Genomic DNA, 19,341 nt, shown 5'->3' with positions numbered 1-19,341 from the left:
ACTTCCGACTTCACCTGTATGCCAGGTAGGCTCTACACCCGTTGTAAAGCATATTCATGTGCTTAATTTTAAGAAGTTATTTGGCCACTTTGGTTTTGATACAAACCAAAACATAAAGGCCTATGGCTAGGCTACATGAGGTGCTTGACTATGATTTGAAAAAGTCACAAAAAAAGGCATGCACTGTTTCTTGCCTTACTGCACATAAGCATGTAATAATATATCATTCACAAGTGATAGGCTAATCTTGTCACCCATCAGACTATTCTTGATTTAATCTTGTTTTTACATATACAAATGTCACATTATTTAGTATTTATTTAGAATGGACCATTATCATGCACCTGTTTCAAAACAGGGGCAGTGGGAAAAATGCTAAATGTTTTAGAACACATACTCATTGAAGGGTTTTTCTTTATTTTACTATTTTATACATTGTAGAATAGTAGTGAAGACATCAAAACTATGAAATAACACATATGAAATCATGTAGTAACCAAAAAAGTGTTAAACAAATCAAAATATATTTTATATTTGTGATTCTTCAAATAGTCACCTTTTGCATTGATGACAGCTTTGCACACTCTTGGGATTCTCTCAACCAGCTTCATGAGTTAGTCACCTAGGAGTGCATTTCAATTAAGAGGTGTGCCTTCTTAAAAGTTAATTTGTGGAATTTCTTTCCTTCTTAATGTGTTTGAGCCAATCAGTTGTGTTGTGACAAGGTGGAGGGGTATTTTTACTCTGATTAAATGTCAGGAATTGTGAAAAACTGACTTTAAATGTATTTGGCTAAGGTGAATGTAAATTTATGACTTCAACTGTACATAAGAATTTAGACCCTTTACTCAGTACTTTGTTGAAGCACCTTTGGCAGCTATTACAGCCTTGAGTCTTCTTGGGTCTTGAGTCTTCTTGGGTATGACACTACAAGCTTAGCACACCTGTATTTGGGGTGTTTCTCCCATTCTCTCAAGCTCTGTCAAGTTGGATGGGGAACGTCACTGTACAGCTATCTTCAGGTCTTTCCAGAGATGTTAGATCAGGATCAAGTCCGGGCTCTGGCAGGGCCACTCAAGGACATTCAAAGACTTGTCCCGAAGCCACTCCTGCTTTGTCTTGGCTGTGAGCTTGGGGTCGTTGTCCTGTTGGAAGGCGAACCTTTGCCCCAGTCTGATGTCCTGAGCGCTCTGGAGCAGGTTTTCATCAAGGATCTCTCTGTACTTTGCTCCTTTTATTTTTCCCTCGATCCTGACAAGTTTCCCAGTCTCTGTCACTGAAAAACATCCCCACAGCATGATGCTGCCACCACCATGCTTCACCGTAGGGAGGGTGCCAGGTTTCCTCCAGACATGACGCTTTGCATTCAGGCCAAAGATTTCAATCTTGGTTTCATCAGACCAGAGAATCTTGTTTATCATTGTCTGAGAGTCCTTTAGGTGCCTTTTTGGCAAACTCCAAGTGGGCTGTGATGTGCCTTTTTCTGAGGAGTGGCTTGTCTGGCCATTCTGCCATAAAAGCTTGATTGGTGGACTGCTGCAGAGATGGTTGTCCTCCTGGAAGGTTATCCTATCTCCACAGAGGAACTCTGGAGCTCTGTCAGAGTGAACATCAGGTTCTTTGTCACCTCCCTGACCAAGGCCCTTCTCCCTTGATTGCTCAGTTTGGCCGGGAGGCCAGCTCTCGGGAAAGAGTATTGTTGGTTCCAAACTTCTTCCATTTAAGAATGATGGAGGCCACTGTGTTCTTTAATGCTGCCAACATTTTTTGGTACCCTTCCCCAGATCTGTCCCTTGACACAATCCTGTCTCGGAGCTCTACGGACAATTCCTTCAACCTCATGGCTTGGTTTTTGCTCTGACATGCATTGTCAACTGTGGGACCTTATGTAGACAGCTGTGTGCCTTTCCAAATCATGTCTAATCAATTGAATTTACCACAGGTGGACTCCAATCAAGTTACAGAAACATCTCAAGGATGATCAATGGAAACAGGATGCACCTGAGCTCAATTTCGAGTGTCATAGCAAAGGGTCTGAATACTTATGTAATTAAGGTAGTTATTTATTTATATATATATATATATAATTGAGTGTATGTAAACTTCTGACCTACTGGGAATGTGATGAGAGAAATAAAAACTGAAATAAATCCTTCTCTCTACTATTATTCTGACATTTCACATTCTTATATATACACACATTTGCAAACATTTCTAAAAACCTGTTTTTGCTTTGTCATTAAGGGGTATTGCATGTAGATTAATGTAATTTAATCCATTGTAGAATAAGGCTGTAATTTAACAAAATGTGGAAAAAGTCAAGGGGTCTGAATACTTTTCGAATGCACTGTATGTGTGAAATTTGTTTTGATTTAGAATGGACCTTTATCATGCACCTGTATTGAAAACAGGGGCAGAGGGTAAAAATACATCTATTCAAATTCATCTATGCACTTAAATAGCGAATAGAGGATGCTTATCCGTGGTTAACTTTCATGCCAGACAGGCAGGCTATACTCCTGTTGTAAAGATAAGCAATGTGCTTAATATTAGGAAAGGTGAGTAATAAATATATTAAGTTTAGCCTATAGAAAGCTGAGGGATCCTCCTCTTTTTAGTAGATGCCATCACTCTGTTTTCTCACGCAATTGCATAGCCTATTGAAATGTTGCACAACATGTTTTCATGGGATCTTATGAAGTGTTTGATTAGATTTTCAATTAGATTTTCATTGAGTGATTAGAGGGACAATAGAGTGCTGAGTACCAGGCAGTTAGCAAGTTTGGTAGGCTACTAATCACCATCAGCAGCATCAGAGCTTGGAGAAGCCTAATTGCCATGACTCGTGACCGGCGGTGTGGCGGTAATACGGTCACCGCAACAGCCCTACTTATACCTATCCTTCACATATACCAACACTAAAGGATTAGTGGTAGAGAGTGTATTGGAACCAGCTGTGTGTTGATGCTGTGTCAGGTGAGTTTTAGTGACTGCGTCTGTGTGTTTGCTGTGTCAAGGTGACTCCCAGCAGGTGGAGATGCCCAGGAGAGAGAGAGAGGTGGTGAAGGGTCAGATGGTGGTCCTGCAGGCCTGGTACAGCCCCACATCTGATATTGGCAGGAACAGCGTCATCTGGAACTTCATGGCCAACGACTCCAAGCAGGTATGTAAGGGATCTCCTCTTCCTCAGACATCATGCATGGTTTCCACAGAAACCACTGTTGCTGGATCTTTTCTGATTAACTTTTCCCTGAGGTGTTATGTCCCTCTCGTTGGTGATTTGTTGGTGTGTGGTCTGAAGGAACAGACTAGTGTTGAAGAAACTGTTTATGAACTGTTGAAGAAGCTGGATGATTATTTCAGGGCTGGGAGCAGTTCTGCTCAGGTTTCAGTCAGATTTAGTTTATTCTCTAAAGTACCGGACCAACCTCCCATTCTCAGTAATCCAATCCCCTTCTTGTAATCCCTGATCTGGTCAGGCATTTTAGCTGTTCAGCCATGCGGCAGGTAGCCTAGCGGTTAGAGAGGGTTGCCAGTTCGAATCCCATGTTTGACTGGAAAAATCTGTTGAAATCTGTTGCTTTCACAAAGTGCTTAGTGGGGTGGAGACTTATTCAATTATGATATTGCAGTTATAGAACATTTTCTTAATTTGGAAAATCTGAAAATACACATCTTAGAAATAGTTTTCGCATATAAACTTTATATGCCCGAACTCAGAATCAATTGGTCTTCCCAAAGATAACATGGTCAGTGTGATAGAACATACATTTTGATTGGTCCCATCTAATACAGCTGTAGCAGGCTCGCTCCCACTCCCGCCTCAATTTAAATAACCACACCCCTTTCAAGTCCCACTTTGTGGCACAGTGTTACCAGGCTCTATGTGCCAGAAATTCGAGTCTGGGGATGAGGTTAGTTTACCTCCACCTTTAGAGTTTAGCCTGTTATTTTTTTTATATGTATATTTAACCATTATTTAACTTCTATGGGCTACGTGGGACGCTAGCGTCCCATCTGCGGGACACAGACAGTGAAATATCAGGGCGGCAAATTCAAAACAACAAAATGTCATAATTCAAATTTCTCAAACATACACCTATTTTACACCATTTTAAAAATACACCTCTCCTTAATCCAACCACATTGTCCGATTTCAAAAAGGCTTTACGGCTAAAGCATAAAGTTAGATTATGTTAGGACAGTGACAACACAAGAAAAACCACACAGCCATTTTCCAAGCAGGAGAGGGGTCACAAAAACCAGAAATACAGCTAAAATTAAGCACTAACCTTTGACGATCTTCATCAGATGACACTCCTAGGACTCAATGTTACACAATACATGTATGTTTTGTTCGATAAAGTTCATATTTATATCCAAAAACCCCATTTTACATTGGCGCGTGATGTTCAGAAAATATTTTGCCTCCAAAACTGCCAGTGAATCAGCACAACAATTTACAAAAATACTCATCATAAACGTTGATAAAATATTAAACTGTTATTCAAAGAATTATAGATAAACATCTCCTTAATGCAACCGCTGTGACAGATTTAAAAATAGCTTCACGGGGAAAGCACACTTTGCAATAATCTGAGTACGGCACTCAGATAAATACATCAGGCAATACAGATACCCGCCATTTTGGAGTCATCTAAAATCATAAATAGCATTATAAATATTAACTTTGATGATCTTCATCAGACGGCACTTCCAGGAATCCCAGGTCCACAATAAATGTTGTTTTGTTCGATAAAGTCCATCATTTATGTTTGCGCGTTCAGTAAGCTACTCCAAATGTAGGAAGGGCACCGAAAATTTCACGACGAAAAGTCAAAAAAAGTTATATTTACGTTCGTAGAAACATGTCAAACGTTGTATAGCATCAATCTTTAGGGCCTTTTTAACATAAAACTTCAATAATATTCCAACCGGACGATTCCAATGTCTTGAAAAACGTTATGGAACACAGCTACCTGATCACGTGAATGTGAGCCAATGAACTCATGTCATTTTCTGAGTCACCAACTTCCCGGCCTTCTTGTTCGCTCTCTGTTCACTGCAAAAGCCTTAAACAAGGTTCTAAAGACTGTTGACATCTAGTGGAAGCCTTAGGAAGTGCAAAATGAACCCTAAGTCACTGTGTGTTAGATAGGCAATGACTTGAAAAGACTACAAGCATCAGATTTCCCACTTCCTGGTTGGATTTTTCTCAGGTTTTTGCATGCCATATGCGTTCTGTTATACTCATAGACATCATTCAAACAGTTTTAGAAACTTCAGAGTGTTTTCTATCCAAATCTACTAATAACATGCAAATATTTGACTCTGGGCTCGAGTATTAGGCAGTTTACTCTGGGCACGCTTTTAATCCGAAATCGAAAATACTGCCCCCTATACCTTAAAAAGTTAAGTAGGCAAGTCAGTTAAGAACAAATTATTGTTTACAATGACGGCCTACACGTGTAGTTGTGTGAGACTATATTAGGATTATTCTCAACATCAAGCCTGATGGCTCTTTACTTTTATAGATACAGACAAAATATGTGGTAGCAATATGGCACTAACAATGTGGCCGTGTTGCATGTATGTCCTGTATGTTTAGAAAACCTTGTGTGTGTGTGTGTGTGTGTGTGTGTGTTTCTTCGGTGATAATCTCAGTAGTTTCACTGGCCATGGCCTGTGAGCTTATCTCTAACAGAAAATCAGTCTAAAAGTTCTAACTCCACCATCTGCACATACATATCAGGATTATCTTTATGAAGGACGTTGACTTCTGTTATACGGTTAATCTGTGTGGCTGTGTAGACTGTCTATAGATGACACCGTAGATCGTATTTCAGCTCAATATCAGTATTGTATATTTAGAGAACCGGTATTTCTGTAGTTACTTGCATTGGTTTTCATTACAACAAACTCTCTCGTGTTGCAAAAATGCTAGTCTCTCTCCTCGACAAGCAACACAAATGCTGTCTCGAAAAAGGCTAACAATATGTAGGGTTTAGATGCAGTATGCTAACGCTACTAGAAGGCTTCTATGGAATGGAGTACTCATCCGTGTAAAATAATTGCTGACAGTACATTTGATTCCTGAATTGCAATAGGGAACACAATCTACCATTGCGTTCCCTATTGTAAAGTATTTCCCATGTCTGTCTGTCCTGTCTGTCCTGTCTGTATCTCTGTCTGTGCAGGTTATCTCCTACAGTAACGGTGAGCCAGGGATAGGTAGTCCTGAGTTCAGGAAGCGTGTTGGGTTCAGCCTGTCCATGCCCTCGTCCAATCTCTCCATCTACATCAACAACACCCAGGAGTCAGACTCAGGACGATACCTCTGCAATGTCATCATCCCTGGAGCCGCCGGTCTCTCTGGAGAAATGCGCCTTAATGTCAAAGGTACCAACCGGACCGGACACCTAGATTCTGGCACTTTCCAAAAATGTTTTTTGGGCCAGGCCTCAGAGATGGAAACAGAAAAGTGTAAACTGTACAGTTTGTACATATGCACTGGGCTGTCTTTATAATATTTTCCCACAGCTTCAACAGATGGAGAGAGAGTGTTGGCAAACTTCTTGTACCTTTTGCAGTGTGGCCACCATTCATAGAAATACAGTACCCTGTTCAATTGAAATGGATTAATACAATACTTCAGGAGGTCAATAGGGGGTAAATTGTAGTAGACCAAATCATTTCACTTCTGTTGTTTCTAACTATCTGTTCTCTCTCGCTCTCAGTCCCTCCCTCGCCTCCAGTGTGCACGATGACTGGGTCATCTGTGCTGAATGGCAATGTGACACTGAGCTGTAAGTCCAGTTCGGGCAAACCCATCCCTCATTACAAATGGACCAAGAACGCCCCCATGTCAGAGGTCTTCTTTTCCCCCATGCAGAGTGAGTACTCCCTTATCTTTACCAATAATGTTAGCCAATCACATTACCTCTCTGCCTCAGTTACGTTTCATCATAATACTAAGTAGTCCCAATTAGAATGGATTCAATTCTTATTGAGTGTACAAAACACCTTTCTAATATTGAATTGCACTGCCTTTTGCTCTCAGAACAGACTCAATTTGTTGGGGCATGGACTCTACAAGGTGTTGAAAGCATTCCACAGGGATGCTGGCCCATGTTGACTCCAATGGTTCCCACAGTTGTGTCAAGTTGGCTGGATATGCTTTGGGTGGTGGACCATTACACACGGGAAACTTTTGAATGTGAAAAACCCAGCAACGTTGCAGATCTTGACACACTCGAACCGGTGCGCCTGACACCTACTACCATATCCTTCTCAATGGCACTTCAATCTTTTGTCTTGCCCATTCACCCTCTGAATGGCACACACACAATCCATGTCTCAATTGTCTCAATCAATGTCTCAAGTGACATCAATAAGGGATCATAGTTTTCACCTGGTCAGTCTATGTCATGTAAAGAGAAGGTGTTCCTAATGTTTTGTACACTCAGTGTATGTACTGTATGAGCTAAGGATCACAAAGGATAGTTCACCTCCATCCATCACCAATGTATAGCACTAAACCATGTGATGCAGAGTAGCCACAACTAACCAGCACTGAAAACACCTGCCACTACTGTGGATGGGTGCAATATCATTTTAGCCAATGCAAACTGTCAAATTGTCCTCTTCACAGCAGCTCCATATGGGTTATTGTAGTAAGGAAACCTAGTCAGTTGTACATCTGAATGCATTCAACTGAAATGTGTCTTCTGCATTTAACCCAACCCCTCTGAATCAGAGCAGTGCGGGGGATGCCATAATCGACATCCACGTCTTCGGTGCCCGGGGGAACAGTGGGTTAACTGCCTTGCTCAGGGGCAGAATGACAGATTTTTACCTTGTAGGCTCGGGGATTTTATCCAGCAACCTTTCGTTACTGGCCCAACGCTCTAACCACTAGGCTACCTGCCGACCTGCCTGTCACTAAGATTGTCAAAATGAGAACTAAAGTAGATTAAATTGATACGCTCTTTAAGTAATACCTAGCTTCTCTAATATCCATTAACATTGACATAAGATGGAGATAATTCCAAATGAATAACAAATATATAGTTCAGAGATTCAGATTGATCTGACAGCATTTATAGAGGCAGCCTATAATTCTGATATTTTTCCACTAATTGGTCTTTTGACCAATCAGATCAGCTCCTTTGCCAATAGAATCAGAATTGGGCGGCCTGTGTAAACACAGCCATAGTAGCATATTGTAAGAGATCGCTTGTTAACTGTGTGAGTCGGGCTAAATGTTGAGGACTAATGTGTGGTGTGTTGGCGCCTGGCGGTGGGATTGCAGATTCTCTTTTTTTTCTTCCCGGTGAGTTATTTTTTTCTTTGAAATGCCATAACGTGCATCACTTAATCCTCTTTATAGACTGGGAAACGTGCACTACATACACAATGCATGCTCATGTCAGACTTGCAGAGGGAGAAAAATATAAAATGGAGGTTTATTTCTGATACGATACTGCACATATGCCTGTTATATTATATTATTTTGTGAAGAGTTGTAGAAATACAGTGGAAACAATTATTGTGAAAGCACCAGCTGTTTCTGAGCAATAATGAGGCTTACACTGATTGACCCAAGTATTGGAATAGCTCCTCCTCTGATCTCTGATCTCCTCGCTTCTTCTATAGAGCGCCCATCTAATACACTATCTGTATCACTGCCTGATTGATGCAATATCCAGTTCTATGGGTTTGAATGCACCACCAAACACACACAGACAAATCTGCATAATCTCTAGGAGTTGAAAACACTCTGATCCTCTGTATTTTTCTCTTTGACCTGGCATATGCTTTCTGTGACATTGAGCTTCCACCCCTGTGCTCTACTGGCTTTCTAAAGGGCACTACTTTCGACTGAGCGTAAGGGCTTGGTATTATCAAACGCAAGTGTCAATTTTGATCGTTTTGGTGCAGCAGTAGGCTAATTCTTTTTGACAAATTTGGCAACTTTCAGTTGTTTTATGGTAATAACTTTGTCAGTGGTGTCACATTGTCTTGCCTAAATTGCCCGTATGCCCATGGAACAAGAGATGTGATTTATGACACCATGTGACCAGATTCTACCTAGAAGCATTGAAGCAAATAATCTGCTTGTTTAATTTCATTTGATTTAAAACCAAGCTTATATAAACTATTCTCTTTCGTAATGTTATATCAACGTAACTGCAAATGTAACCATGCTTATAGAACAATTGACATGTCCATGCATGGCTCGCACATGATGCAATGCAATTTACCCTACTGTAGCCTATATAAGGCCTTTTCCGCTTACGAAAGTGCTGTGTAAGATAATTCCATATTGAACCCAATTACTTACTTATAATGTAGACTGCATCCATTTGTAACATATTTAGCAAATAAACTAGATACATTTCTGTTATTACTATTAGGACCTATTAGGTCACTGTTGGTTTTGAAAAAACTATACTCCACAAATCACAATGGACTAGGACGAACATTCATGCCCTCCCACTGAATTGGAATTAATGACAACACAAAATGTCAAAGTCTGTGCATGCCTTGAAACCACCACATTTTATACCATAGAGCATGTTAAAATTAGCTATGGAGTGGTCAAGCCCATGCCACACCTACAACTTATTAATGAATCAAAAGCCATCCCTTTTACATCACTTCCAGGTATTGCGTTCTGCCTTGAAAATGGCAACAATATTTCTGACACACCGTGTGAGCTATTTTGGTTTGTTAAAATAGCAAGCTTCCCTCAATCAATCAGCATGTCTCTTGCTTCATTCTAAGATGCTGGGTTTCTATTGTTTTCCCAGTCTCTCCTTCTCTCCTACCTCTGTCTTATCACTCTTTTCTTGCAAACTTTTGCAACTATCAACTCCTTACAACTCCCTTGTAAGGGCTAGGGGTTGATGTCTCTCTTCCCTACTTAATCGCTCTCTGTTCCAACCCTTCTTCTCTCAGTCACTGTCTCTGTTACTCTTCTCTCCTGCATGACCACAGAATGGAGAGCCTGCCCCTCGCCCTTGCTTGTTCTAGGGTTCATGGGTAAGGGTTTCACAAATACACCCCCAACCCACCACAACCCCTCTAGGATGCAGAAGCCTGTAGAGCCCCACAGCCTATATAATATTAGAGCTCGCCAGCTTGTAGTCCTAAAAAAACGGGAGTTACCTCTGGTTTATTCAGCCATTCCTATAGGGGAAATTAATTGGGAAAGAATGGGGTATTGGGATAATTGGTGAAATAAGGTCTGAAGTTAACACAGGCTTATATGTTTTGATCTATGCGATAATATCAGTCAGTTAACATGACATTTACAAATTATGAAGCCTTTATGTACATTAAGTTTGTGTTTTGATTACAACATTCACAAATGTGGCGTTAGCTGACAAAGATTATCTCATAGAACAAACCATATAAGATATCCTAAGCCTGTGTTTACCACAAACCTTATTTTCGTCGTTTATCCAAAAACCCTCAAAAAGGAAACATTCATCCGCCCATAGGCTTTGGCCAATGAGCCATAACTGAGTTTGTGCCTATGAAAAGATGCCCATACTATTGCTCTCTATAATCTTGCTGGTGTCACCCCAACCCCCCATCCCCATGTAAAAAAAAAACTGCCCCCCCACTGGACAGACACAGCTGTAAAGTTGAACCTTTAGAAGAATTTAATATGTTATTCATCCAAAAGCATGTCTGTGTTAATCCTCACCAATGACTTTGCCTTGTATACATCTGCATTGCCCTTATGAGCTCAGTCGATTTGAGATTACATGTCTTTGACCAGGCTGGTTAGACTTGCGTGATAGAACATTTTTCCTTTGGTATGGATCAACTGATACCACCCTTTGGTCCTTAGCCATCTGGCCTGGCCTGAAGATGAAACTACTTCATAACATAGCAACCACTGAACTGTAGGTTAACCTGTTCATAACATGCTCAAATAATGCAATGTAAAAGTATGAAAATCCACAGTAATTAATATGCTAATATAAAATCAATGGTAAATGACTGTAAAGGCAACAATAAAGTCAAGTAGTGAAGGAAGGTAGGCTACATATTAAGGGCATAGATAAAGTGAAAGCCTCGACTTTCTCACAATGGCTGTCATTGGTCCATTGTATCGAATGATATACATTCAATGATTCAATCAAACTATGATTGCAAGGTGCACTCTGCTGCATTTGCTGAGATCATTGAGTTTGGATTGAATCCAGAATAAGTGTTTCCTTTTTGTCTTGTACATAGACTAAGATTGTGTATTAACATTCGGAATATGTATGAAACATGAGAAGGTGCACAATTAACAGTTGGCACAAATACTGTCAGTTTGTGTGTTCTTGCATTCTTAGATCTTGCCTGTAGAAATGCTGGTGATAGTCACTTGCTACTGTAGTTAGTACTGTAGTCAGTATTACTGTAGTTATTTCCTAGTTTGATTTCAGTGTATTTTGATCAGTACAATACATTCTTGGTATATAGAGATTGGTGATATCAGATCACCTACAGGTCTGTCTTTGGATCTTGATTGCAGTGCAATTTTGAGAATCTGCCAAGTTTAAGAATGAGCTGATCTGTCGTTAATCTGTAGCAATTCTGTCTGGTTCCTCTCGTCAGAGTTACTAATGGCAGGTGCTTATTGAACACACCTACAGGCACGTCCATCTGGGCACACAAATCACTGTCAGGCCATGTACTTAGTATAGTTGTATTGAATCCACATTGACGCAAATGATATCTCCCCAAGAGGCCTTGTTTACTCTGAAATGAAAGTATGTATTTGTATTGTATTTATTATGGATAAATGGGTAAGGGTTGGCAGCAGCTACTCTTCCTGGGGTCCAGCAAAATGAAGGCAGTTTTGAAGTTAGTAGTACCACCGTTGCGTTGTGTAGTCTGTGTGCTTTGCATGCGTAATGATTTTCCCCCACCCTCCCAGAGAGAACAGCAGATGGTGCATGCTGAGTTTATCAAACAAGAATCCTAGCCAGCAGTTCACTCCTAGACTTTGGGACAGGGACAAACAGCTGTTTGTCACAATGACAATTTAGGACAGAGGACATTGTATGCAATAGTTTATTTATAGAATTTTCTAGTCTGGTTATTAGTAAAGGTACTGGTATCCTATGGTGAACTTTAGCTTCTCTACTTGAGCGGCGCTGGTTGAGTTACTGGGTTGCTTTGATACGCCATTTATGGTATGCATCAGGACATATGATGAAGATATATCCATTTGTTTTCCCTCTTGATTCTTTATATTGGTATATATGGGTGGAGGCTCCAGCTGCTCAAGTCATAGACTGTTTTCTCTGCTACGGCACAGCAAGTGGTACCGATGCACCAAGTCTGGAACCAACAGGACACTGAACAGCTTCAACCCCCAAGCCATAAGACTGCTAAATAGTTAACCAAATAGCATTGACCCCCCTTTGCACTAACTATTTTGACTCATCACATATTCTGCTGCTACTGCTTATTATCTATCCTGTTGCCTAGTAACTTTACTCCTACCTAAATTTACATATCTACCTCAATTTCCTCATACTCCTGCACATCGACTCAGTACTGGTACCCCATGTATATACAGTGTATTCACCCCCTTGGCATTTTTCCTATTTTGTTGTCTTACAACCTGTAATTAAAATAGATTTTTTGGGGGGAGGTTAGTATCATTTTATTTACACAACATGCCTACCACTTTGAAGATACAAAATATTAGTTATTGTAAAAAAAATAAGACAACTGAAAACTTGAGCGTGCATAACTATTCACCCCCCCCCAAAAATACTTTGTAGAGCCACCTTTTGCAGCAATTACAGCTGCAAGTCTCTTGGGGTATGTCTCTATAAGCTTGGCACATCTATCCACTGGGATTTTTTTCCCATTCTTCAAGGCAAAACTGCTCCAGCTCCTTCAAGTTGGATGGGTTCCGCTGGTGTACAACAGTCTTTAAGTCATACCACAGATTCTCAATTGGATTGAGGTCTGGGCTTTGACTAGGCCATTCCAATACATTTAACATGTTTCCCCTTATACCACTCAATTGTTGCTTTAGCAGTATGCTTAGGGTCATTGTCCTGCTGGAAGGTGAACCTCCGTCCCAGTCTCAAATCTCTGGAAGACTGAAACATGTTTTCCTCAAGGATTTCCCTGTATTTAGCGCCATCCATCATTTCTTCAATTCTGACCAGTTTCCCAGTCCCTGCCGATGAAAAACACCAGGGTGATGAGAGGTCTTGGGTTTGCACCAGACATAGCGTTTTCCTTGATGGCCAAAAAGCTCAATTTTAGTCTCATCTGACCAGAGCACATTCTTCCATATGTTTAGGGAGTCTCCCACATGCAATTTTGGCGAACACCAAACGTGTTGGCTTATTTTTTTCTTTAAGCAATGGCTTTTTTCTGGCCACTCTTCCGTAAAGCCCATCTCTGTAGAGTGTACGGCTTAAAGTGGTCCTATGGACAGATACTCCAATCTCCGCTGTGGAGCTTTGCAGCTCCTTCAGGTTCTCTTTGTTGCCTCTCTGATTAATGCCCTCCTTGCCTGGTCCATACGTTTTGGTGGGCGGCCCTCTCTTGGCAGTTTTGTTGTGGTGCCATATTCTTTCCATTTAAAATTTTTTTGAATTAATGGTGCGCTGTGGGATGTTCAAAATGTCTGATATTTTTTATAACCCAACCCTGATCTGTACTTCTCCACAACTTTTTTCCCTGAACTGTTTGGAGAGCTCCTTAGTCTTCATGGTGCCGTTTGCTTGGTGGTGCCCCTTGCTTAGTGTTGTTGGAGACTCTGGGGCCTTTCAGAACAGGTGTGTATATATACTGAGATCATGTGACACTTAGATTGCACACAAGTGGACTTTATATAAATAAATATGTGACTTCTGAAGGTATTGGTTGCACCAGATCTTATTTAGGAGCTTCATAGCAAAGGGGGTGAATACATAATCACCCACCACTTTTCCGTAGCTTATTTTTTTTTTTTGCTTTTTTTTTAACAAGTTATTTTTTTTAATTCACCTATTTGGACTATTTTGTGTATGTTCATTACATGAAATTGCAGGTTGAAATGCAACAAAATAGGAAAAAAGCCAAGGGGGATGAATACTTTTGCAAGGTGCTGTAGTTATTGTTGTGTATTTATTCCTTGTGTTATTATCTTTCTATTATTTTTCTCTCTGCATTGTTGGAAAGGGCTCGTAAGTAAGCATTTCACTGTTAGTCTTCACCTGTTTTTTATGACGCATGTGGCAAATACAATTTGATTTGATTTGGAAACACATCTGATGAAAATATTCTCTTGTGACGTTTCCAATCGGATTTTGAGAGGATTTGCTTGATAAGACCTGCCCCACATATGTTTATTATTCTCTAGTATCCCCAGTGTTACATATTTACAATAGAGCATCCCCATGCCAGCTATGACAAGTGGACCACAGCAACTAGGATTATGTAAACTGATGAAGTCCAACTTTGAAAAGCCACAGGTTCTGATTCATTATTGTGGAGATTCTTTGTCTGGTTAACCATTTGCTAGTGAGGTCTCTCCATATAACCACATTATTTATCCCCGGGACAGAAAATAGTGATATCATCAAAGAGGATCTGTACTGGTATAAAGAACAGCCCATCCCACTGGGCACATACTGGTTGACTCAACATTGTTTCCATGTCATTTCAGTGAAATTACGTTGATCCAATGTGGAATAGACATTGAATTGACATCTGTGCCCAGTGGGATGCGACTCCCTAGGACCAGGATACCCCTCAATACTTATAGCTTTGGAACCAAGAGAGTATTGTACTTGGTAGAGTGTGTGGTCTAATTATGTTTGTATACATACTGTAGCTACACTTGTGTTACCTAGTGTAACTGTCTACATTACTGTAGATGGAGTGTGTTTGAAAGGTGTATAACGTTCTGTGCACGGTACATCATCAACATATTCATGTACTGTAGAGGCAAGAGTGTGTAACACTGTCTTTTTCTTTCAGATGAGAGGCAAGGTACCCTCAGGTTGAGTAACCTCACTAAGAGCATGTCAGGGAAATATGTGTGCCGAGCTAGCAACACTGCCGGTTCTGACACTTGCTCTATCAACCTGGAGGTCTTCACCTGTACGTATAGCAAAGTAACACACACGTTCTCATATTAGTACATACAGACTGCTAATGTTTCCTGTTTGAAGCCTCTCTGTGTGTCCTCTTCCACAGCCTCTAATTCTGGAGCGATTGCTGCTGCTACTCTGGGGTCCATCGTGGGACTGGTAGCCATCATACTCTTCCTCATCTTCATGCTGAGGAGGAGAGGCCACGAAGAGGAGGAGATAGCCAATGATATCAAGTGAGATTTTTTTCTGTGTGTTATCGGAAAATCAGGTGCAGTTGATAAACACCACAGGATGTACAACTACTAGGACTCTACCATGGACAATGCAGGTGTTCTAATTCCATTTCTGTAGGTTGATGGTTGGAGGATGTGTGTAGCATGTGATATGATCTTGGTTGGTGTTTTCTCATTGGCTGTCTGTCTGTCTATCCATCACAGGGAGGATGCCCAGGCACCCAAGCGTGTTTCCTGGGCAAAGAGTGGCACAGGCTCAGACATCATCTCCAAAAATGGCACGCTGTCATCCATAGCCACGGGCCCCCATCCGGGAGACCCCCAACAGCTCAAAAACTTCCCCTACCCCACTGCCCCGGCCTCTGACACAGGCTCTGTGCTCAACGCCTACCGCCTTCGGCCTAGAGAGCTCAACCCCCTGCAGGGCCTCCCAGGGTACATCAGTGGCACACTTCCACCCAGGCACACCAGACCCCTCTGTGTTGCTAACAACATTGATGCCACCTATCCACAAGAGCACAGTCGACCCCCCAGTTCTAACCACATCAGTGGGACTCCACCCCCTGGCCACACCCGGCTCCTCAGCACTAGTATCATTGTTGACACTCCTCCCCATGGGTTCAGTCAACCACCAAGTTTTAACCATGTTGGTGTCACCTCTCCACATGGGTACAGTAGACCCAATAGTTCTAACAACATTGGTGCCCCCTCCCCCCAGGGGCACAGTCGACCCCCAAGTTCTAACAATATCGGTGCCCCCTCTCCACATGGGCACAGCAGACCTCCAAGCTTGAACCGCATCAGTGGCAGCTCTCCACACAGGCACAGCCAACCCCCCAGTTCCAACCACAGCCGACCCCCCAGCATCAGTAGCATGCCTCACTATGGACACAGCAGATCCTCCAGTTCTAACGGTGCCCCACCTCATTCCCCACCTGGATCCCATTCCCCACCTGGCCACATGGTCACAGACCCCGACAAGACTGAGGGGGCCCAGCCCCAGGTACCACGCCCTCTCACCTCACCCATCAGCTCCACCACCCTGGCCCGTATGGGTGCTGTGCCTGTCATGGTGCCCGCTCAGAGCCAGGCTGGATCACTGGTATAGCCCACTGGAGGGTCTCCCGTTTTACTACTGAGCACAAAAAACTGACGCAAATGGATAAAGATTGCATAGAGTAGAGAAAGATTTGCTTGGAATTAAAAACACTTTTTTATTGTGATCGTTCAAAATGATGTTCAGAGTAGAAAGAAGAGCTCATGCTGAAGAAGACACTTGTAGAATCCCCTGCATTCAAGTCTGCACAAGTTCAAAGACTTCATTGATTTGTTTTTATTCTTTTAGCTGTTTTCAAATCTTTTTTGCTAAATAAATGTTTTTGCTTTTATTTTCCATGCTCAGATTCTTTAAGGTTAAAACAAGGCCTATTCTATATTCTTTAAGGCCTTTTATAAACTGGGTGGTTCGAGCCCTGAATGCTGATTGGCTGGCAGACGTGGTATATCAGACCGTATATCTTTTTACTGCTCTAATTACATTGGTAACCCATTTATAATAGGAATAAGACACCTTGGGGATTTGTGGTATATGGCCAATATAAGGGCTAAATCCAGGCACTCCACTTTGCATCTTGCATAAGAACAGCCCTTAGCCTTGGGATATTGGCCATATACCACACCCCCCCGGGGCTTATTGCTTAATTATTCTCTAAAACACCTTTTTTTAGCAAGTTGTTTGTGAAGAGGTTGTTGAATCGGTATGCAGTGCATTTGGAAAGTATTCAGACCCCTTGACTTTTTCCACATTTTGTTATGTTACAGCCTTATTCTAAAGTGGATTATATGAAAATGTATCCTCATCAATCTACACACAAAACCCCATAATGACAAAGCAAACAGATTTAGAAATTTTTGCAAATGTATATAAAAAAAACATAAATACCTTATTTAAATAAGTATTCAGACCCTTTGCTATGAGACCCTAAATTGAGCTCAGGTTCCATCGTGTTTCCATTGATCATCCTTAAGATGTTTCTACAACTTGATTGGAGTCCACCTGTGGTAAATTCAATGGATTGGACATGATTTGGAAAGGCACACACCTGTCTTTATAAGGTTTCACAGTTGACAGTGCATGTCAGAGCAAAAACCAAGCCATGAGGTCGAAGGAATTGTCCTTAGAGCTCCGAGACAGGATTGTGTTGAGACAGATCTGAGACAGGGTAGGTACAAAAACATTTCTGCAGCATTGAAGGTCCCCAAGAACACAGTGGCCTCCATCGTTCTTAAATGGAAGAAGTTTGGAACCACCAAGACTCTTCCTAGAGCTGGCCGCCTGACCAAACTGAGCAAGCAGGGGGAGAAGGGCCTTGGTCAGGGAGGTGTCCAACAACCCGATGGTCACCCTGACAAAGCTCCAGAGTTCCTCTGTGGAGATGGTTGTCCTTCTGGAAGGCTCTCCCATCTCTGCATCACTCCACCAATCAGGCCTTTATGGTAGAGTGGCCAGACGGAAGCCACTCTTCAGTAAAAGGCACAACAGCCCACTTGGAGTTTGCCAAAAGGTACCTAAAGACTCTCAGACCATTAGAAACAAGATTCTCTGATGAAACCGATTTGAAATATTTGGCCTGAATGCCAAGCGTCACGTCTGGAGGAAATCTGGCACCATCCCAACGGTGTAAGATGGTCATTGCAGCATCATGCTGTGGGGATGTTTTTCAGTGGCAGGGACTGGGAGACTAGTCAGGATCGAGGGAAAGATGAACAGAGCAAAGTACATAGATCCTTGATGAAAACCTCCAGAGCGCTCAGGACCTCAGACTGAGGGGATTGTTCACCTTTCAACAGGACAACGACCCTAAGCACACAGCCAAGACAACGCAGGAGTGGCTTCGGGACCGTCTCTGAAAGTCCTTGAGTGGCCCAGCCAGAGCCCGGACTTGAACCCGATCAAACATCTCGGGAGAGACCTGAAAATAGCTGTGCAGCGATGCTCCCCATCTAATCTGACAGAGCTTGAGAGGATCTGCATACAAGAATGGGAGAAACTCCCCAAATACAATTGTGCCAAGCTTGTAGCATCATAACCAAGAAGACTCTAGGCTGTAATCGCTGCCAAAGGTGCTTCAACAAAGTACGGAGTAAAGGGTCTGAATACTTATGTAAATGTGATTTTTCCATAATTTATTTAATACATTTGCAAACATTTCTAAAAATCTGTTTTTGTTTTGTCATTATGGGGTATTGTGTGTAGATTGATATGGGGGGAAAAAACAATTTAATCAATTTTAGAATAAGGCTGTAACATAACAAAATGTGGAAAAAGTCACGAGGTCTGAATGCTTTCCAAATGCACTGTATTTGACTTATATACATTGTGTAAAATTGTTTGTTATATGCCAGTTATGACATGGACATTGATAAGGGAGGTGTTGTCTGGAGAGAACATGCTCATGAACCCACATCATGTTGACACTTGAAAGCACATCACTGCCCATAGAGATGGGTTAAACATTTAACTTCACACACGCAAATACCTGATATACAGTAAAGCACACTCCCTTAGTCCTCCTTGACACAGTCTTCTCAGGCCAACTGTTCATGTTGAGTTGTTACAACTCCAGTAAAACCTGCCATACATGCTCTATACAGGTATTTTATAGAATTTCAATACTGGAAATGTTTAAAGACAAAGCGTTGACCCATACTTGTACATGTATCTAATAAGAATATTGTGGTTTTATCACATTCATGTATACTGAGAGAATATATTAATCTTAATTAGGTAGTTGGAATGTATAATTCTTTGATAATGCTAGGCTATAATGTTTGTTCAATGGCTGAGATCTGGGTTTTAAATATTTTTCCCTTAACTCCAAAAGGTTCAGTGCAGTCACAAATGTGATTTCCCTGTGTTCTGAGGTTGGAATAATACTGTGAAATTGTGAAAATGATCATGGCCGTTCAGTATAAGAGCTATTTTTTTTTTTAGC

General features: G+C 41.5%; 1 protein-coding gene across 3 annotated transcripts in view; it reads left to right on the top strand.

Moving 5' to 3' along the window:
- The window catches only part of esamb (endothelial cell adhesion molecule b), an 80,843-nt gene extending 63,553 nt beyond the window's left edge, over positions 1-17,290 (top strand). For 2 of the 3 annotated variants that reach the window (XM_045703807.1, XM_045703808.1), the window contains 6 exons: positions 3,018-3,163; positions 6,198-6,399; positions 6,738-6,893; positions 14,998-15,120; positions 15,217-15,346; positions 15,551-17,290. In XM_045703807.1, the coding sequence (XP_045559763.1) occupies positions 3,018-3,163; positions 6,198-6,399; positions 6,738-6,893; positions 14,998-15,120; positions 15,217-15,346; positions 15,551-16,454 (1,661 nt within the window). In that variant the 3' untranslated portion in view covers positions 16,455-17,290. The remainder of the gene's footprint in view (positions 1-3,017; positions 3,164-6,197; positions 6,400-6,737; positions 6,894-14,997; positions 15,121-15,216; positions 15,347-15,550) is intronic. The other variant, XM_045703809.1, reaches the window with a different exon arrangement.
- Positions 17,291-19,341: the final 2,051 nt, after the last annotated feature.

Source organism: Salmo salar, chromosome ssa20 (assembly GCF_905237065.1).
Source record: "Salmo salar chromosome ssa20, Ssal_v3.1, whole genome shotgun sequence".
NCBI lineage: Eukaryota > Metazoa > Chordata > Actinopteri > Salmoniformes > Salmonidae > Salmo > Salmo salar.
Note: the sequence above shows the minus strand (reverse complement) of the source record. Positions and strands in the feature narration are given on the sequence as shown.